A 22,965-nucleotide genomic window follows, 5' to 3' on the forward strand; every position below is an offset into this window, starting at 1 on the left:
TAACAACTGCTGTGAAGTCATGCGGTGCCAGTTGCTGTAAGTAGTGTGATACAGAGCACGGACTTGTTAGACAGCTAACAACTGCTGTGAAGTCATGCGCTGCCAGTTGCTGGAAGTAGTGTGATACAGAGCACGGGCTTGTTAGACAGCTAACGCAACTGCTGTGGTTTCATATAGTGCCTGTTGCTGGAAGTAGTGTGATACAGAACACGAGCTTGTTAGCTAACGACTGCTGTGAAGTCATGCGGTGCCAGTTGCTGTAAGTAGTGTGATATAGAGCACGGGCTTGTTAGACAGCTAACGCAACTGCTGTGGTTTCATATAGTGCCTGTTGCTGGATGTAGTGTGATACAGAGCACGAGCTTGTTAGACAGCTAACAACTGCTGTAAAGTCATGCGGTGCCAGTTGCTGAAAGTAGTGTGATACAGAGCACAGGCTTGTTAGACAGCTAACGCAACTGCTGTGGAGTCATACAGTGCCTGCTGCTGGAAGTAGTGTGATACAGAGCACGAGCTTGTTAGCTAACAACTGCTGTGAAGTCATGCGGTGCCAGTTTCTGTAAGTAGTGTGATATAGAGCACGAGCTTGTTAGACAGCTAACGCAACTGCTGTGGAGTCATACAGTGCCTGTTGCTGGAAGTAGTGTGATACAGAGCACGAGCTTGTTAGCTAACAACTGCTGTGAAGTCATGCGGTGCCAGTTTCTGTAAGTAGTGTGATATAGAGCACGAGCTTGTTAGACAGCTAACAACTGCTGTGAAGTCATGCGCTGCCAGTTGCTGGAAGTAGTGTGATACAGAGCACGGACTTGTTAGACAGCTAACAACTGCTGTGAAGTCATGCGCTGCCAGTTGCTGGAAGTAGTGTGATACAGAGCACGGGCTTGTTAGACAGCTAACGCAACTGCTGTGGAGTCATACAGTGCCTGCTGCTGGAAGTAGTGTGATACAGAGCACGAACTTGTTAGACAGCTAACAACTGCTGTGAAGTCATGCGCTGCCAGTTGCTGGAAGTAGTGTGATACAGAGCACGGGCTTGTTAGACAGCTAACGCAACTGCTGTGGAGTCATACAGTGCCTGTTGCTGGATGTAGTGTGATACAGAGCACGAGCTTGTTAGACAGCTAACGCAACTGCTGTAAAGTCATGTGGTGCCAGTTGCTGAAAGTAGTGTGATACAGAGCACGGGCTTGTTAGACAGCTAAAGCAACTGCTGTGGAGTCATACAGTGCCTGTTGCTGGAAGTAGTGTGATACAGAGCACGAGCTTGTTAGACAGCTAACAACTGCTGTGGAGTCATACAGTGCCTGTTGCTGGAAGTAGTGTGATACAGAGCACGGGCTTGTTAGACAGCTAACGCAACTGCTGTGGAGTCATACAGTGCCTGTTGCTGGAAGTAGTGTGATACAGAGCACGAGCTTGTTAGACAGCTAACAACTGCTGTGGAGTCATACAGTGCCTGTTGCTGGAAGTAGTGTGATACAGAGCACGAGCTTGTTAGACAGCTAACAACTGCTGTAAAGTCATACGGTGCCAGTTGTTGAAAGTAGTGTGATTCAGAGCACGAGCTTGTTAGACAGCTAACAACTGCTGTGAAGTCATGTGGTGCCAGTTGCTGGAAATAGTGTGATACAGAGCACGGGCTTGTTAGACAGCTAACGCAACTGCTGTGAAGTCATACGGTGCCAGTTGCTGAAAGTAGTGTGATTCAGAGCACGAGCTTGTTAGACAGCTAACAACTGCTGTGAAGTCATGTGGTGCCAGTTGCTGGAAATAGTGTGATACAGAGCACGGGCTTGTTAGACAGCTAACGCAACTGCTGTGGAGTCATACAGTGCCTACTGCTGGAAGTAGTGTGATACAGAGCACGAACTTGTTAGACAGCTAACAACTGCTGTGAAGTCATGCGCTGCCAGTTGCTGGAAGTAGTGTGATACAGAGCACGGGCTTGTTAGACAGCTAACGCAACTGCTGTGGAGTCATACAGTGCCTGTTGCTGGATGTAGTGTGATACAGAGCACGAGCTTGTTAGACAGCTAACGCAACTGCTGTAAAGTCATGTGGTGCCAGTTGCTGAAAGTAGTGTGATACAGAGCACGGGCTTGTTAGACAGCTAACGCAACTGCTGTGGAGTCATACAGTGCCTGTTGCTGGAAGTAGTGTGATACAGAGCACGAGCTTGTTAGACAGCTAACAACTGCTGTGGAGTCATACAGTGCCAGTTGCTGAAAGTAGTGTGATACAGAGCACGAGCTTGTTAGACAGCTAACGCAACTGCTGTGGAGTCATACAGTGCCTGTTGCTGGAAGTAGTGTGATACAGAGCACGAGCTTGTTAGACAGCTAACAACTGCTGTGGAGTCATACAGTGCCTGTTGCTGGAAGTAGTGTGATACAGAGCACGAGCTTGTTAGACAGCTAACAACTGCTGTAAAGTCATACAGTGCCAGTTGCTGAAAGTAGTGTGATTCAGAGCACGAGCTTGTTAGACAGCTAACAACTGCTGTGAAGTCTTGTGGTGCCAGTTGCTGGAAATAGTGTGATACAGAGCACGGGCTTGTTAGACAGCTAACGCAACTGCTGTGAAGTCATACAGTGCCTGTTGCTGGAAGTAGTGTGATACAGAGCACGGACTTGTTAGACAGCTAACAACTGCTGTGAAGTCATGCGCTGCCAGTTGCTGGAAGTAGTGTGATACAGAGCACGGGCTTGTTAGACAGCTAACGCAACTGCTGTGGTTTCATATAGTGCCTGTTGCTGGAAGTAGTGTGATACAGAACACGAGCTTGTTAGCTAACAACTGCTGTGAAGTCATGCGGTGCCAGTTGCTGTAAGTAGTGTGATATAGAGCACGGGCTTGTTAGACAGCTAACGCAACTGCTGTGGTTTCATATAGTGCCTGTTGCTGGATGTAGTGTGATACAGAGCACGAGCTTGTTAGACAGCTAACAACTGCTGTAAAGTCATGCGGTGCCAGTTGCTGAAAGTAGTGTGATACAGAGCACAGGCTTGTTAGACAGCTAACGCAACTGCTGTGGAGTCATACAGTGCCTGCTGCTGGAAGTAGTGTGATACAGAGCACGAGCTTGTTAGCTAACAACTGCTGTGAAGTCATGCGGTGCCAGTTTCTGTAAGTAGTGTGATATAGAGCACGAGCTTGTTAGACAGCTATCGCAACTGCTGTGGAGTCATACAGTGCCTGTTGCTGGAAGTAGTGTGATACAGAGCACGAGCTTGTTAGCTAACAACTGCTGTGAAGTCATGCGGTGCCAGTTTCTGTAAGTAGTGTGATATAGAGCACGAGCTTGTTAGACAGCTAACAACTGCTGTGAAGTCATGCGCTGCCAGTTGCTGGAAATAGTGTGATACAGAGCACGGACTTGTTAGACAGCTAACAACTGCTGTGAAGTCATGCGCTGCCAGTTGCTGGAAGTAGTGTGATACAGAGCACGGGCTTGTTAGACAGCTAACTCAACTGCTGTGGAGTCATACAGTGCCTGCTGCTGGAAGTAGTGTGATACAGAGCACGAACTTGTTAGACAGCTAACAACTGCTGTGAAGTCATGCGCTGCCAGTTGCTGGAAGTAGTGTGATACAGAGCATGGGCTTGTTAGACAGCTAACGCAACTGCTGTGGAGTCATACAGTGCCTGTTGCTGGATGTAGTGTGATACAGAGCATGAGCTTGTTAGACAGCTAACGCAACTGCTGTAAAGTCATGTGGTGCCAGTTGCTGAAAGTAGTGTGATACAGAGCACGGGCTTGTTAGACAGCTAACGCAACTGCTGTGGAGTCATACAGTGCCTGTTGCTGGAAGTAGTGTGATACAGAGCACGAGCTTGTTAGACAGCTAACAACTGCTGTGGAGTCATACAGTGCCTGTTGCTGGAAGTAGTGTGATACAGAGCACGAGCTTGTTAGACAGCTAACAACTGGTGTAAAGTCATACGGTGCCAGTTGCTGAAAGTAGTGTGATACAGAGCACGGACTTGTTAGACAGCTAACAACTGCTGTGAAGTCATGCGCTGCCAGTTGCTGGAAGTAGTGTGATATATATAGCACGGGCTTGTTAGACAGCTAACGCAACTGCTGTGGTTTCATATAGTGCCTGTTGCTGGATGTAGTGTGATACAGAGCACGAGCTTGTTAGACAGCTAACAACTGCTGTAAAGTCATGTGGTGCCAGTTGCTGAAAGTAGTGTGATACAGAGCACAGGCTTGTTAGACAGCTAACGCAACTGCTGTGGAGTCATACAGTGCCTGTTGCTGGAAGTAGTGTGATACAGAGCACGAGCTTGTTAGACAGCTAACAACTGCTGTGGAGTCATACAGTGCCTGTTGCTGGAAGTAGTGTGATACAGAGCACGAGCTTGTTAGACAGCTAACAACTGGTGTAAAGTCATACGGTGCCAGTTGCTGAAAGTAGTGTGATACAGAGCACGGGCTTGTTAGACAGCTAACGCAACTGCTGTGGAGTCATACAGTGCCTGTTGCTGGAAGTAGTGTGATACAGAGCACGAGCTTGTTAGACAGCTAACAACTGCTGTGGAGTCATACAGTGCCTGTTGCTGGAAGTAGTGTGATACAGAGCACGAGCTTGTTAGACAGCTAACAACTGGTGTAAAGTCATACGGTGCCAGTTGCTGAAAGTAGTGTGATACAGAGCACGGACTTGTTAGACAGCTAACAACTGCTGTGAAGTCATGCGCTGCCAGTTGCTGGAAGTAGTGTGATATATATAGCACGGGCTTGTTAGACAGCTAACGCAACTGCTGTGGTTTCATATAGTGCCTGTTGCTGGATGTAGTGTGATACAGAGCACGAGCTTGTTAGACAGCTAACAACTGCTGTAAAGTCATGCGGTGCTAGTTGCTGAAAGTAGTGTGATACAGAGCACGGGCTTGTTAGACAGCTAACGCAACTGCTGTGGTTTCATACAGTGCCTGTTGCTGGAAGTAGTGTGATACAGAGTACGAGCTTGTTAGACAGCTAACAACTGCTGTAAAGTCATGCGGTGCCAGTTGCTGAAAGTAGTGTGATACAGAGCACGAGCTTATTAGACAGCTAATAACTGCTGTGAAGTCATGTGGTGTCAGTTGCTGAAAGTAGTGTGATACAGAGCACGGACTTGTTAGACAGCTAACAACTGCTGTGAAGTCATGCGGTGTCAGTTGCTGGAAGTAGTGTGATACAGAGCACGGGCTTGTTAGGCAGCTAACGCAAGTGCTGTGGAGCCATAGAGTGCCTGTTGCTGGTAGTTATTTGATACAGAGCCCGGGCTTGTTAAACAACTACCGCAAGTGCTGTGTAGCCTAAGTGTGTTGTTACTTATGAGCGTAGCGAAGTGGCGTGTAAAATGCGGAAGTTGTAGTACAAATACTAGTGGTGAGATGTTGCAGAAGTATCCACGTGACTATATGGCTCCAACGTACATTGCATGGGAGGTTTTGAGTATATTGGAGGCGCTGTTATGTGGGAAGGACAGACATTGTAGTGTGATAATGAGAGTGAAAGTGATAGGACGTTGGGTTCATTATCGGATGTCAGTGATATCCTGGGTTCTCAAGGACACGTGGCATACAGTTCTAGTTCCTTTGAACCATCATAAAAAGCTCTCGAAGAAAGAAAGAAAAAAAGGAAGAAACATGCAGAGCATATATAACAGTATGAAGGCTGCAAACAAATCGGTAGCAGCAACTGCCCGAAAATACAAGAAAACACTGGTCAAGGTGCGAATATGAGCACTGGAGGTTTTACATGAGGTTAAGGACTGTCATTGTAATTTATACCGACATGGTCTTCAATACTGAACAAAGTCGCTTCGAATAAAAACTCACGTCAAATAGGACACTATCGGTGACTGGGAAGAAGACCACTGAAGCTCTTGTTCAATCTGTAACATCCACTACCAACTCATATACCATGCATGCAATATTGTCCGTGTCAGGTCTACTTGCAAAGAAACCGTACATTTGCTTTCAGGAATATGTGGCCAGTTTGGCAAACGTTTGTCCGAAGCACTACGATGTAACAAACCACAAAACATAAGAATTTGACTGCAGCATCAGTGGCAAGATGTCTACAGATCTCGTCTTTTCCTGGATCCATAAGTTATTGGAGCCTGAAATCACAGGATCTGCTCTTCTGTTGCTACTGGATTCGTGGTCTGGTGAAACCGACACGACTTCGTTCGCAAAGGCCTTCGGCAACAGAGATGTGCACGTGCAGACGATGATCATGCCACCTAAATCCACTAACTACTGCCTGCCTCTGGATGTATATTGTGTGTGTATATAAACTTTTGCAAGACGCCCGGTAGAATATATACGTTGTGATGCGGAGCATGCCGATACCGTCAACCTCCATGACAGCATCTTCATTTTGGGGTTGCATTCTTTCATGTACAATCAATTATGTGCACCACCAACTAAACGTTGCGGCTTTAGAACTTAATCGTCTTTACTTTGCTGAAGAAGTTACCATTTGTATGTGATGCTTAAATATGGGCGTAACTTGGGACCTAACTTTGAGGGGGTGAAACAGAACTTGGGGCTTAACTTTGGGGAGGAGTAGAATAAAAAAACTTTTCTATTCCATAAAAATAACGTCCAGGTCTATTTTGCTGAATAACTTTTAAATTTGAGCAATCATAAAAATTACTCATTGCTAGGGAGCGGAAGTTGATGACCTAAAATATATAGGTATATGACCTATATTGATTGATTGAGTTGGAATTTTAAGTCCACTTTATGCACAGTAAGGCTAATCGGGACTGGACCTACAGTTTAAAGTGGGATCCGAACCACTATGTGCCTCCACCGGGTATCGAACTCGGGACCCCTTGATTACAAGGCGACGACGCTACCACTGCGCCATCGGGGAGGCCCTATATGACCTATAGAATTTCCTAAAAAATGGGAAAAAATGACGTAAAAATGCAAAAAATGACCATTAAATTTGTTAGTTTCAGGTTGAAATGAAAGGGAAATTAAACAAAATGCAATCTTGCTTTTTTTTTAAAAAAAGGCACCAAATGATACCACATGCACATTCAATTAAAATATGCAACGAGGATACACCTGTTGGTTTCCCCGATACAAGAAAGTCTTTCACCAGTTCAGCATTTCTTTTGCTTGTAACTTGCAATCCTGCGAGATATATATATAGGCTTATGTTCACCTTGGTGAAAAGACTCAAGAATATTACCAAAATGAAAGAAGTTACAAAATATGACAACAATATACCGAATATTGCGAAAAATGACGGGAAAATGTCGAAAATCGGGGAAAATGACCTAAAACCTGAAAATTGGCAAAAATTGCAAGAAAATTACCTTCTTTGGGTATATTTAATGGGCATCGTGTCCGAGATGTCAGAAAAAAGATGACATTTCATCAACTTCCGCTCCCTACTCATTACTTTCCTTCTGAGGAGGTTAACAAAAGTAACTATAGGATGTTATTCATTTATGAAGCATCATATGAAGCATATGATATTTTTGTAGAGAGCGCTTTATGACCTCACCCAGATTTCGTTCTTAGGTATTATGAACGGAAACTTCGGCTGTGGTGATTTCCTCCTATAGGTAATGCATCTTCTTCACTCGATGCCTATTGTTTTGTTTGTTGCCCAAACTTCAACATGAACATTTGAATATATAACTGTGCTAATCGGCGTAACTTGGCGGTGACAAGGGGGCAGGTTTATGAAAATTTACAAGTTGGTGGTACTATTTAGGAAAGTGTGGAGCGGTAAATTTTAGGTTGGGACGGGAAATTTTTAAAATCCCGACTTTCGGGACGGGAAAAATTCCCCATCTCCCGACTAAGTCGAGAAATTTTGGGGAAGGTAAATATTACAAAGTTGAAAATCTCATATTCTTCACACATTTTCCCTTCAAGTGATTATTTTTGCATTTCTGTAATAAAAACTTACATTTCCAAGACATTTCAGACATTCATAGTGCAGAAACCATAAACAATTAACCACTTTTAAATATTATAATTTTGAATTTCCCAACTAGTCGTGATCCCGAAAAGTCGGGAAAGCATTTTACAAATTCAGGCTCGGGACGGTTTTTTTTTATACATAATCCCGGTACTGACTTTTTGGGATCCCGCACTCCCCTAGTGCTTTTGCCTCCTGAAATCTGAGGAGCAAAGTAGCAAGTAATTTTTATGATTTTGCAAATGTAATGTGTCGAAATAGTCCTGGTGATATTTTTATGTGATTGAAACCTTTTAGACAGCCGTCCTCCGAAAGTTAAGCTCCAAGTTCGATTCTGCCCCCTCAAAGTTAGCTAACTGGAAAACATTAGCTCCAAAGCTGATCAGCACGGTTATCTATACCGCATCATATCAAATTTTCTGTGTTCGTCGTCAGAGCTTCCAAATGAATATCATATACGAGGGGAAGTCAGTAAATAGGTCACAAAGTGATGCGAGATAGCTGAAAATAGTAGTGAGTAGTTGTCATTAGGTGGCAGCACAATCCAGCTTGATGGTATTCAGTTAGCAGTCGCTAGATAGCAGATGCACGCATGGGCAGTTGAGTAAAGAAATGGTGACTGTATCGAGGACTTACGTGGAGATGACACGGGTGCAGGAGATGATTCGAGCTGACAAGCGTGTACGATAGACAACATAGCAACTGCAATAGGTTGTTCTACAACACAATTCATGATCGTTTGAATTTCCGAAAAGTATGCGCACGGTGGCGGCAAGCGTTTCGCGGATGTTGAAGAGGTAGAATGTGAGGTGCGACTATGGCTGGGACAGCAGCCTAAAGACTTTTTATGCATCAGGTTTAGGGGTAATGCTAAAGCGATGTGATAAGTGTATTAATATTGGTGGAGATTATGTTGAAAAATGAAAACGGTTTTCAAGTTATTGTTTGTGACCTACTTACTGGCTTACCTATGTACTTGCATCCTAAGACTATCCCAAGTTTCTTCGTTTCTCATTTGTTTGTATGTCTTCCAAAATTATTGTTCGAAGCATGTAATCTTCTGATAGCTTCATACGGTTAATGAAAGTTTCCACACGTCATTCTCTGACTCATGTTTTGAAGAAAATTTTGCGCACTCTACTGCCCCAAGATTTCCATCCCTTCAGTGGGAGATATGGCAACACTGCAAGAGACACGCTTGTGTCTTGCAGCAAATTACCTATATCTCCAACGGGAGAGACGGGAACCTGCGGCCAAACCCAAGAGGGATGAAGGGGGGATTCAAAACTAGGGCATATGACTTTCAACACTAACCACCTTGAAATCTACTTAACATAAACTTCGAAATTGACAGGGCCTCTCACCTCCTCTGGGTCTTATTTTATTTTACTTTTATAATTATAATGCAAAGATGCTCATTGCATGATGCCATGAAGACATATAGGGAGATGTGGAGGTAAGGTTCCACATTCATGATCTCGATCCTATAATTGTAGTCATTGTTTAATATCTAGTAACCTAACGCCATCTTCCTTAATTGTAACGTTCAAAAAACAGAAGAAAATAAAACATTTGGCAGTGTAGCCTTAATATGGCCATGTAAGCAAAAGTCGAAATAAATAAATAAATGTTATTGCTTTTTAAGAGATGGAAGGGTATCGAAATATGAATTATCTTTTGATATTGCTGCCATTTTAAATTACATAACATTATGCACTAAAGTTAAGAAAAACAATGATATACGTGTGGCCCTGCTTGCTTGTAGGCGCACCGATTATGGGAGAGGGGCAGATGTTCCCGTTTGGAATTTATTTTAAGGAATAAAGAATTCAATATAATTAATTCTAGCTCCATTTTTTAAATTTCAAAATGTTTCCAAGCAGCGTACCACAAACCTTCCTAATACTGTATCTGTTTTTTTCATACCATATTTATTTATTTAATTTAAAATGATCTTCGAACAATTTTCCTTACGATATATTCTGTGAAAGCTATTATTATAGTCGACGCGCTAGCTACGTTAACGACCGGCTGGCTTTGAAGTCGACGGAGCGCGCCCACCAGCTCCAACAATGTGACTGAGACTCCACGTGGAGTAGACGAGCACAATGGCAGCTGCGCCCATTGGCTCAAGGACTCCACGTGGAGTTGACGAGCACAATGACAGCTGCGCCTATTGGCTCAAGGACTCCACGTGGAGTAGACGAGCACAATGACAGCTGCGCCCATTGGCTGAAGGTTGAGTGTCATTGAACGAAAACAACTCGCCCGCTATTTATTTCCACCCACGTTCGTGGCGGCCGTTTCCTTTGTTCTTCGACGTTAACGAAGTAAACGAATGGACTATAGTTCTGAATTTTCAGTCATATTAATTTGTATTAATACAATTTCTTTTGTTAGTGGACTGTATACTGCTTCCGTGTTGGTAGATTGGTTCGTTATAGATTTGTAGGCGCCAGGAACTTGTAAAATAGGCAGGATAATAGGCATACAAATGATGAAAATTGAAAGTCATTATAAAATAAAACAGGCGCCAAAGTATGCAGAGAACCGAACTACATATTAATTTTATTAGTCGGTTGAACTTTTATTCTTGTATTCTATTGTGATTTTGTTATTTTGCGTCGTTTTTCTCTTACCCTTGGCTAATCGCGACAATGATGGCGAATGGTAAGTAGATAAAACAGATGAAGTGGAGCGTCACAAAAGAGAGATGACCTTCTAGAGTAGGCAAAGAAAGCAGGAAAATAAATAGAAAATTTGTCATCTTTAGGCAAGTTTATATAGAATAGGCATTTATAGGCACTATAAAAGGCTCGAGACATGATGAATGGAATTGATAACATTAACACTTATATTTTAATGCAAATTAATAAAAAAGTAAGAAGTTCGTACCCAAGGCATGAGGTTAAGCCCGAGAAAGAAGCGAAAGGAACAAGTGACTGAAGAAAAGTACAAAAAACTGCTTACGTGTTAATAACAATAAAGTAATGGGTGTATACAGCGCCAACATTGTCTATCTTATTCTGCCACAATAATACATGTGGCCATAAATTAACACTAAGCTTAAAATAAATATTTCAATTTTCTGAACTTACCCCGTAAAGTTGAGAGTCCACCGGACTAGAATATTCAAAACTGAGCCAATTCTCTTTTGTATGATCAACGGATCACATCTTACTGTAGGTTACTTGCATTGCTGTATTAAAAACATAGCAACGGAAATTTATAACAATTCGTTACATCATTATTGATCATTGTTAAACACCAAAGAAACAGCAAACTCAAAACAGTGTTGCACGCACTTTTGACAATATGAGGCAAAGTGTCCAGGTCAAGCACTGCGAAGCCAGAGATCACATGTTCGAATCCTAACCAAGGCATAGATGTACATATTCTGTAGAATTCGTCCATTTCATCTGTTCATCGATCATTCACATCGTCACGATTGCCCGAGAGGTAGAAAAGTGACGTAGCATAATGTAATTAGTCAACATGAGTTATTAATAAAGATTATAAGGGTGATGCCTTTCCTGGGACTCTAACCCAAGATCTTGTTATGTTAATTTCTGTAATACAGTCTTAAACAATATACAAGTTTATTTATCATGTATTTATCGTTCCAACACAAAACTGGGTAGAACAGTAGATAGATGAAAGATTTCTTGAAATACGGATCCCTTCAAAGTACTTAACTACGGACACGTAGAGTATCCGATCCCTCAAGGAGCATTGCTCACTTAGCTTAGCAAAGTGTCCGAGACATAAACGCTACCTCCCACAATATTTCGAAGAAACTGTGCAAGGAGTTAGATCTGTGTGTGAACATGAAAAAAGTATGGGTCAATCAGTGATTTTGATTAAAAATATTTTTGACATTTAGTCACATATTTTCACTGTTTATAGAACATAACAAGTACATATTTGTCAGTTTTTTAGCACCTAAAAATTCGCTCCCTCCCTAGTTATAAATATTTTACAAATCAATGGTGAGGAACATGCAGCAGTTGGAGTGCAAAAATTGGAAAGTTCTTGTCATTGAAAAAAAAAAAAAAGCATGGAAAGAGTTTTGAACTCTCCAAAGACTATTCTGATAGGTTTATTTACTAGATTTATTGCTAATTTTTGTATAATGAACCTGAGGTGTCAACAATGAAAATCACGTTCAGATGACTAAGAGCGAACCAGATTTAGGCTGGTGACATCTGTAAATTCATGTAGAAATACAAAGGCACAGGTTTGTTACACTTGCACTGCATGAAAAGCACGGGGCAATACCCCGTACCTTCGAGTGCAATGACTATGACAACACATGACTCATAGTGACGAGAGAAGGGGAAGTGAGAGAATAAAAACAAATGACTGTGAACCTTAGTTTGCGAAGTTTACCGGTAGTCTTCTCATCTTGGTCACCCAGTAGAGCAGTGGTCTTCATCCCGGGGCCCGCTGGCTTTATTTTAGCGGCCCGCTAAAATCTTTAATGAAATAAACGAAGACAATGTTTAGATATGGCTACATACTGCAAGTGATGGTTCAAAAAAAATTGAGATGTACGCTGAAGCTGCGTTAGCATTAAGATCTGAATTCGATACATGCTTTCAAGATCTCAGGTCACGTAACATGTTTAAGATATTCTCTATTCCTTTCAGTGCAGATATCGAAGATTCTCCAGGCAGTCTAACATGCATTGTATTGAATTGTAATAATGAATTAAGGGAGAAATTGAACAATATGGACGCGATTGAGTTTTACTCCAAATATGTGAAAGCGTCAGAATTATTTTGTCTGTAGCTATAATCATGCCCTGTCCATTGCATCTCTATTCGGTACCACCTATGTCTGCGAACAGCTCTTCTCCAAAATGAAAAATGTGAAATCGAAATTGAGGAATTGACTGACTGACACCCACCTTGAAAACTGTCTGCGAGTAACTTCAAGGCGAATATTGATGTTGCAGTGAAGAAAAGAAACAATCACAGTCGTCTCATTATGCTTACAGTGCCTAACCTCAATTCAGAACTTGTCAGTGCTCTTTGCAATAGTTAGTTATTCATGCTGGTGTGTTGTTTTATAAGTAAAGAGTAGGTATAGTAAATGAATGTATCCTGAAGAACAGAAACCACGTAATGATTTGCAAGGTTATCACTGCCTGTGTGCCTGGAACGGTGCAGCCCGTCATCCCCTTGTGGAATGTGAAAATGGTTCGCTATATGTAAAATGCTGAAGACCACTGCTGTCCAGAGAAGAAATTATATACAGCACACTAAGCGAAATTTCTTTGATCTAACACCCGGCGTATCCGGAAAAGAAAGTACGTTCCTGCGTTCATCGAAACGTTGAGAATGAATGAAACACACTGAATGGGTTCCAAACTGATCTCTGGCTTCGCAGCGAGTTATGCTGTCCACTACGCCACGGAGGCAAGAACGCTTATAGCCACAATCTATACTTACCTTGTAATGTTAGTATTCCGTTCTACATAGCTGCTCCTGTAATATCCGTACATGACGTCATTCAGAATCCCACTGAACTCCATCTTGATCGTGTAGTTGAATCCTTCCATAAGCGTGTCTTCCAAGTAAATGATGTAGAAGTCCCTGTCCTTGTCATACTCTTTGCTTGACGTTTTGAGATAGCTACCAGACTGGACTTCGGAAACCGTGACATTCTGGTCGGTAATGTTCAACTCCTTACTATGAAGCACCACCTTGCTTGTGCTTCCCTTGCAGGCAACTGTTATCTTCACTTCGCCTTTGAATTTGAAACCATCTTCAAGGAATGTTGACACCTTCAAGCGGTAGAACAATGGAACAACATTCGTCGGTAGTCTGAAATCAGTAATCGGGTTTGTATCTGGCAACTGTGGGGGTATGATACCGTTCGCTTCCAAGATGTCTTCAACTTTGCTAACGTTTTCTGTGATTGGGCACGGGCCTAGGTAGTGGACTAGAATGGCGACGATAATGACGAGACCACACACAAGGAGCCCTAAGAAGAAGGCCTTCCTGGTGGACACAAACCATCCGCCTTGTCTGTTGTACTTGATCAGATCTAAGGACTCCGCGCTCAGAAACTCCGATCGACTGTCGCCAAGTGGTGGGGTCATTCTTCGAACCTACAAGACACAAACATGCAGATATAAACAATTAGTTGAGTGATATGTTAAACAATTTTACTTCAGTACTTCTCTGAATGTTAGTGACAATGGTTCTACTAGGTTGCTCCGAAAGTAGTAATGCCTCCAATTTTTTTTCGGACAAACCACAGGAGATACAAAAGATCACAATACACCATTGAACAGAGCACAGTTTCAGTTGCAAGACACTATTTTTCTTCTCTACACATTTTTACCAGCGATGAACAAGAGTCTGTATGCCACGCTTGTAAAAATCACCGCCAACCGATTTAGTCCACTGTTTCACAGCTGTGATGACGGCATTATCAGTTGGGAAATGTGTCACGCAATGCATCTTTCATTGGCCCGAAAATATGGAAATCTGACGGAGCCAAATCGGAACTGTATGGTGGATGTGGAAGGATAGTCCAGCCAAATTTGGCAATGTGTTCCTTGGTCTTAGAACTCGTGTGTGGTTTGGCATTGCCATGCTGCAAGAATAAGGTTATCCTCTTCTTTGGTCTGACTCTGTTAAATTCGAGCCTTTAACTTTGATAGTTGTAATATTAGCGGTCAAAGTTGGTTGTTTCTCCGTTCTTCAGGAAATCCAGAAGGATGACCCCTTTCCTATCCCAGAAGACACTACACATCACTTTACCCGACGAGGACTGCACCTTAAAATTCTTCTCGTCAGATTTCCATCTTTTCGGGCCAATGAAAGATGCTTTGCGTTTGCAACATTTCTCAACTGATGATGCCGACACCATAGCTGTGAAACAGTGAACTAAATGGGTTGGTGGTGATTTTTACGAGCGTGGCATACATGCTCTTGTTCATCGCTGTTAAAAATGTGTAGAGAAAAGTAGCGATTACATAGAAAAAATAGAGTCTTGCAGCTGAAACTATGCTTTATCCAATGGTGTATTGTGATCTTTTGTATCTGCTGTGGTTTGTCCGAAAAAAAATGGAGGCATTACTTTCGGAACAACTCTCGTTCATTAGCATGCAATGTTAATTGAACATTATTGTCTAGTGCTTCAATCTTTACCTATTCTAACATCATGTTTCGAGAGTGTACTACTTATTTCTCTTTGCCGGTTGTGGAGATTGTACCTTCGACAGACCTTTGAATTACTGATGTTTTAACCAACAACCCTTCTGGAATTCTATACTACTTTCTGCTACCTTTATAGTTACTATTTTTATTTTCGCGAAGGGGAGACCATATATCCCAGTTGTTCACCTAAGATGAGACAACATGTGTTCTCTCAAAACGTAGGGTTAGAATAAGTATAGTTTGAAGCACTATACAATGGGCAATATCCAATTACATTACGAATGATACAATTTTAATGTGAAAAATCTCCTGCTAGTAGTATGCAAAAATGGACATAATTGGTCACCTCTCATTTTACGATAGAGAGGTTTGCAATGTGCCTTATGATCAGTGTGGGGGCGGGATGCGGAGGGATGGCATCCCCCAGCAAAAAAAAAAAAAAAAAAAACCAACAGCTTCCCCACAGCTAATTTACTTTCAGTTGTGTCCCGGGATGTTTTGGATTCAAGTGGGATGCTTTATTATTCAATTAAAATTTTGAAGGTGCATTTGACTCTTACAAACAGCTCGTAGTCAATTTATGAGTATCTGAGAATACTCAACTAATGTAGAATAGATACAACTGACAGAACTCCGTGCCTCTTTTTTTTCTCAACAAGTTAGAATTAATATGTTGAAGAACATTTCCAACAATAGATCCCTCTAGAGCGTCCCCGATGGGGCACTGGTAGCGTCGTCGCATTGTAATCAAGGGATTACGGGTTCGATACCCGGTGGAGGTTCCCACTGTAACTGTAGGATCCCACTTAAAACTGTAGGTCCAGTCCCGATTAGTCTTACTGTGTGTAAAGTGAACTTAAAACACCAACTCAATCAATAGATCTCTCTATCATGTCATTAGCACCCACAACAACCAAATTGTGAGAGGAATCAGCAACAGGGGTGTGCTGGTTCCTGGCACTAAAAATCTCGAATTCTACACTGTTTCCGCAATTGTGGAGATAAAAAAATACTGTCTTTTCGAAGATCTTTCCGACTCTTATAGAGCAGAAAACGTCGAGAATGAACCACATTAACCACATCGTGTACACTTAGGCCAATACCTGATCAGCTTCTTAAAAATATCCACGATCCTATCAACGACGCAATTAAATGCGTGACCCAGAAAGTCGGAACAATCTGCAATTCTGAGTGATAGCGTATTAAAAGCGCTTGAATTCTCGAAATTTTCTGCACTATAATGTCAGTTTTCATTTCAGAAATGCAAAAATTATCACTCCATGGGAAAATGTTGTGTAGAATTTGAGGTTTTACCACGTAGGTGAATGGCGAACATTTCCCATCTCAATCTCACTCCAAGCATGTGAAGTGAAACGTAAACACAAGATTCGATGGGCTGAAACTTCTACCTAATACTAACTTAACGTGATATTAATGATTAGGATTTAACTGTCTCACATCCAAGGGTGATGTATTTATTTTTATCTTGTCATCTGCCAGTATTCCTCGAATAAATAAATAAATAAATAAATATCGGTGTATTCTCGAAACGCATTCTGCGGTTCCCGTGGCGGAGTGGTTAGCACAGCGCGCTACGACGCCAGGGGTTCCGGGTTCGAGTCCTGGGTAAGGCACATGTATTTGTGTTTGTCCAAATGAGAAAAACTGAAAAATTGAAGAAAAAAAAAACAGAAATGAAAAAGTGAGAAACGGGGGATACTACCGCTTAGGGGTATTCCTTTTGTTAAAAAAAGAGTGGTTAGCACATCGCGCTACGGCGTCAGGGGTCCCGGATTCGAATCCCGACCTGGGCGTGGATGTTTGCGAGTGTTCCTTGATGAATTTCATATCATCACTCATCCCCTCTTCGCAAATTAGCCAAAAGTGGCACAAAAAGCAAAGGAAAGCAAATCAATTCAAACGCATCATGTGTTAATTTCAAATAGTAATTATAGTGTGGTCTATATGTGCGTGGGTATAGTGCAAAGTGGAACACAATGAGTTTCTGGGAGCATTGGCGTTCACAGAAGGGGAGCGAATGAGGTTACAGCCCTCCTAAAATTTACATATCAATATTTTTGTATGGAAGCAGTAGAAAACTAAAGAACTCGGCAATACCGAAGTGGTAAATGCAACCTTCCTTAAAATAAGCCCCCATTACAGTTTTCGGCTTTGACCAATTTTTAAAACGAAACGTTAAAGATGTCAATTACTAAATAGAACGCCACTATGTAATATCCGTATTTACAATTCCAGCCCTCTTCGAGAAAAAAATAAAAATTAGTACTAATGTCCTTAGCTATTAAAAGGTGGCCAGAGGGCGCACTTTTCCCCACTCTGAGAGAGAGCTGAGATGTCTGGAAAAAAGTTCATGTAATTAGAATTTTAGCAATATTTTATTACAAATAATCTTGCTTTCCGTGATTTACAGACTGTAAGTTACAGCAAGTAACTACCATCTCGAACAAAATAACGAGAAAAAGTGTTTTCACCAGGCACAGTAGGACCATGTTGACTCTTAACCAGAGGGTGAGACGGAAAATTATTTGTCGGAATGGAATTGGGACGGATTTTTTTTTTAAAAAATTATACGTGGTGAGAATGAACGAGAAAGAGGGAAAGCGAGTTCTCTACTGTTGTGTTCGACCTTGCTCCACAGATTCCCAACACAGAGTTAGGCCCATAGAGAGGCAGTCGATGCAAAATAAACACAGATACAGTATAACTTGAAAAGAGAGAATAACATATTTTTGTTATAGAAGTAACATTGGAAGAGGGTTATTATTGAGGGAGAGATAATTCGAGTCTATTATATTTCTCTTAACAACATATTTCAATCTAACACTATTCAAAACTTTTTCAAAACATCGCAATATTTTATGAGCGTAAACGTCTACCAGTAAACAGGGTGTTCCAAAAGTCCAGATTCATAGGAAAATGCAAAACAATTGAAATGGTATATAAAATGAAATGTAAATATTGTAATAGTAGATGAAACGTAAATATTGTAATGTAAATGCCCGTCCAGTACCAAATGTATTACAAGAACAGATGTTCAAACTGATACCCCTTATTGAGCCTTGAACACATGAATACGATGAATCAAGCTGCATGGTACAACATGATGCATCCCCGATTGCCTAGTGGTAATTTCTTCGTATTGTAATCAAAGGGCCGCGGGTTATACCCGGTGGAAGCACATAGTAGTTCGGATTCCACTTTAAACTGTAGGTTCAATACCGATTAGCTTTCCTGTGCATAAAGTGTACTTAAGAACAAACTTATTCTATACATCTGCAACGGAGACCGTCATTATCAAACCTGCACTACATTACTTTACAATAATTGCATTACATTTCAATAAATACGTACATTCTATCTATGCTATCCATTCCTCACTTTTCCCTATACTTCACAACGGGTCAAAAGTGTCAGGAAAGCGAAGTAAAACAAATCAAATCAATCAAGTTTTTATCTATGAGACCATACCTTTGGAACACTCTGTATCAAAACAGCAGTCAACATACTCTCTACATACCTTTTAAACAGATGGCGAATAAAATTCTTAAAAGTCACACAATTGCGGAAACTAAGTCTTCAACAAGCAGTGTTCGCGTGGAGATATGTCGTTAGAAGTTCACTGTATACAGAAACAGTAAGCAAGCTTCCGATAGCAGTTAATTCAAATTCAAGGTTCAGAGAAACTCCAAACCTGCTCCCACCTACGAAACTGGGGTACAAACAGACGTTATCGCTGGAGGAAGCCAACTGCGCTTCGATTTGTACACCGTGAACTTCCCAGCCGATAGTCTGGGCAGATAGGACTAGCCTTGGGTGGACAATGAGCAGCGAACAGTCATGACACACTTATACTTTGTAATGAGAAATCGTGCATGGAGGGATGAATGTTTACGACAACTCACCTTCAATAGAAAGAAGGAATCTAACGTCTGACGTCTTATTCAGTTATCACCTCCAAATCAAATAAGCAGTTGACTCTTACGAATTTTCTTTGTTATGCAACATGTAGTCCAAGCTTTCGTAACGCAGTTGTTTTCACAAGATAACTTCATTCAATTGAGTTTGTAATGCACTTTAAAGTTGTATGCACAAACGCTCATACTGATACGAGAATAAGTTAAATGATTCATGAAATACATGGCAGGAAACAAATCACACTGAAATAGAAAATACTTTATTCAAACTTTTACTTTCATGTAAACTCTACACACAATTCCAGGAAGCGAGAAGCCAAAATTTTAGCCAAAACTCTACAATACTGTTTCTTTGCTATGTACACATTACGTCATCTTCCATAACTGTGTTGGTTTGAAGTACTCTTAACGTTGAAACCAAAGTTTATGAAACAAAAGATAAAAGCTATGTGTCACCTCCTCATGTTGTTTGTTTCAATATTGAACTATTTATATTGTAAGGTAGGTGAGCCAAAGGTGGCCATACTTCTCAAGGTGGCCCACTTCACGAAAATCATATTAGTATTTAACAAAGTTAACAAATAGCACTACATCAATGTACCCAGTCCCCTCTGGTGCAATGTGCAGAAAACGAACTGTCTCGGGCTGCCAGCAACCATTTAATGTAAGTTATTGTGTCAGGGATCGAACAGATGAATTGTCGTTGTTATTTTAAAGTAAGTGAGAAATATGTGTGTATGTACGTCCTTGAAATTAACGAATGTTAATATTTTATACATATTTTGAAAGCTCGTTTAATTATCTTTTTGATCACATAGTTTCATTGCAAAAATGTTTTTTGTGTCAAAGGAACGATACCTATTTTTGTTGAAAAACGTAGCACAGAGGCGAGTTCCTGGCGGCCAAACTTGGGAACAGGTTACACTTGCCTCTGAAATTTACACTTTTTTCACATTAAAATACGTTTAATTATTAACTGTTACCTGAAAATGTTAAATTTGCACAGACTTTCACGAATCACTAAATGTTATTAATATGTTGGGTTTATATGTTAAATACTTCAGTGATAATTTTTTTTCGGAAGTGTTTCTTTTATTTATTTCGTTATGCGTCGCTGTTACTGTACATAATGCATGTCACCAATCAAAAGTTTGAGACTAACAATTTTTCTAATAAATTATAAAGAAATGAATAATCATGAATAAATATGTTTTCTTGAGCACAACCAAGGTACAAGAAATTTTACAAAATATTTACATGGTACATGTTGTTAATTAGTTATAAGAGTTATTCCTTAAAATTTTATAAATTTATCTCCTATTGGAGATTTGTAAATTGCCCTAGAAGCTTAACTATGGCTACCTTTAGCTCACCTACCTTACTAAATAAATCGAAAGACAAACTCTAAGAGGATAATGTTCATTTTCATGACATAACCTTAAGCCTTCGAATGTACGAGGGCCACTATTTATATTTTGAGCCTTGGCAACACTGATTGAAGTTAGGCGCGATTTGACGTTTGCACGCAATCGTCTGGCATTATTGACCATAACGTACTTCAAATGTTTTGTCAATAGCTTCATTTGTGTTGTTTATGTTGCCTTGGAGATTACGCGACAACAATAAAATGGAATTAACTCGTGAACATTTTCGTGCGATGATTTTTTACGATTTTTGACGTGGATTATCAAGACAAGAGTGCATCGATCAACTTACTTCCACATTTGGCGATGAAGCCCCATCCTTTGCCACTGTGAAACGCTGGTATAACGAATTTAATCGTGACCGCCATTCGCTCACCGACGAGATTCGCGAAGGTCGTCCAAAATCAGTTGTTGTTCAAGAAAACATTGATGCTGTGCAAAACCTAATATTGCAAGATCGTCATGTGACATACTGTGAGATTGAGGCAACCATAGGCATTAGTTCCACCAGCATATATAAAATATTACATGATCATTTAGCTGTGAGAAAGGTATGTTCTCGTTGGATCCCACACAATTTGACAAAAACTCAAAAGAACGCTCGCGTCATTTGGTGCAAACAAATGCTCAATAAATACAATCGTGGTGCTTCAAAAGACGTATGTAAGATTGTAACAGGTGACGAATCATGGATATATGCATATGAGCCGGAACGTAAACAGCAGTCGACTGTATGGGTGTTTCAAGATGAACCCAATCCAACAAAAGTTGTTCGCGCTTAAAGCACATCGAAACAAATGGTCGCCTGTTTTTTCGGGAAAACTGGTCATGTGGCAACTGTGACTTTAGAGGAACGTAGAACGGTCAACTCTGAATGGTACACAACAATTTGTTTGCCAGAGGTCTTCGGTCAAATACGGAAAACAAACAAACGCCGTCGGATCATTCTTAATCAAGACAATGCCAGCTGTCACACATCTCGTCTAACAACCGACTTTATGAACAGTCAAAAAATCGAATTGATGGGTCATCCGCCGTACAGTCCTGATTTGGCACCCAATGACTTCTTCTTGTTCCCGAATGTCTAGAATAAATTGCGTGGACAACGATTTTCGTCGGCGGAAGACGCCGTTGATGCGTTCAAAAAACCATATTATGGAGGTGTCTCAAGAAGATTGGAAAAACTGCTTTGACAAATGGTTCGAACGAATGCAAAAGTGTATTGACCATAAAGGAGAATACTTCGAAAAACAATAAAGCAGTTTTCAATACCAAATTCCTGTTTTTTCATTGTTAGGCTCAAAATATATATAGTGACCTCGTATTACCTTGCAATGCTAATTCTCGAGCAATATTCTCCATAAACAACCTCATTTAATAAGTTATCTGCATTTAGTTCGGCCTTGCGAAACGTATTTCCTGGAACTTTAGATAAACATTAAGGAAAACTTACAAATAGGTGACGTCACATTGACATACACATGCGCGTTCAGTAGAACACTTGTGGGGAGGTTTTGTCAGGGTCAAACATTTGAGTTCATAACAAGTTCAAGCTATGTTTACTATGTAACAGCGAATGCTCCATGATTATGAAATAAAACATAATGTATTGGCTAGGTAATTGTTAATGTAAATAATTCATGTATAGCCCAAAATAAACCAACATTAAAATTCGGTTTCATTACAAATTTTATTTTTGTGGCTTTCATAATTTGCTAGATCGAAATCGCGATGACGAACGTTTCATAAAATTTCCATTTTACCCACAAAATATGTTTCTATATTTGAGAACTAAAAGTGGTAAACGTTGTAAGTGCCAAAAGCGAAAGTGTTGGGAAATCGCATCGTTCAGCACATCAGCCCGTAAGAACGTTCACACCAGTGACCTCCTTACACGCCCTTTGAACTACTAAGAGGGCTACCAGCCACATTTCACGTTTACCACATTATAAAGCATGGCACATTTCACAGTTTAACGTGGAAAACGGTGTTTGAATTATTGTGGTACTTACAGCATTTACCAATTTTAGTCTTCATTTATTTGTTACGCATACGTCGTTCTATAATACCGATTGTTGACACTTGTTTGATTTCGATTGATAGGCAGACGGGCAGACGGATAGAGGTATTATATATATATATATATCCCATTATACCATAACCCGGCATTTCTTCTTCCGTTAGAATTTAGAGCAATTCATGAAGTGTATTTTGAGTTTCAAGAGTTGAAATAGGCCTACTGCATGTTTGGCAGTCTGCAATGCGGTCTTACAACATGGTAAGTATCATTATTTTTTTGGTATTTTGCTCAGGTAAGACACCTAAGTTGTTTATAATTTTTCCATAATCAATTTAATCTAATCATCATTGACCATAGTTGTATTTTTTAAAAAGTGCAGAAAAAGCGAGAAAATACAAGAGAGAATATACAAAAACTTTTGATAAATACGATTTGATAAAAAAAAAATTTTCAAGATTTCCTCCTTACC

The 22,965-nt window shown here is 40.7% G+C and overlaps 1 protein-coding gene across 1 annotated transcript in view; it reads right to left on the minus strand.

Moving 5' to 3' along the window:
• Positions 1-18,937, minus strand: part of LOC145992040 (aminopeptidase N-like) — a 59,426-nt gene extending 40,489 nt beyond the window's left edge. Inside the window, exons 1-2 of the mRNA XM_083128163.1 lie at positions 18,656-18,937; positions 13,399-14,060 (exon numbers count right to left, since the gene is read on the minus strand). Of these exons, the coding sequence (XP_082984289.1) occupies positions 13,399-14,051 (653 nt within the window). The 5' untranslated portion in view covers positions 14,052-14,060; positions 18,656-18,937. The remainder of the gene's footprint in view (positions 1-13,398; positions 14,061-18,655) is intronic.
• Between the last annotated feature and the right edge of the window lie 4,028 nt (positions 18,938-22,965).

The sequence above is a fragment of the Lepisma saccharinum genome, chromosome 9, assembly GCF_977018435.1.
Source record: "Lepisma saccharinum chromosome 9, izLepSacc3.1, whole genome shotgun sequence".
NCBI lineage: Eukaryota > Metazoa > Arthropoda > Insecta > Zygentoma > Lepismatidae > Lepisma > Lepisma saccharinum.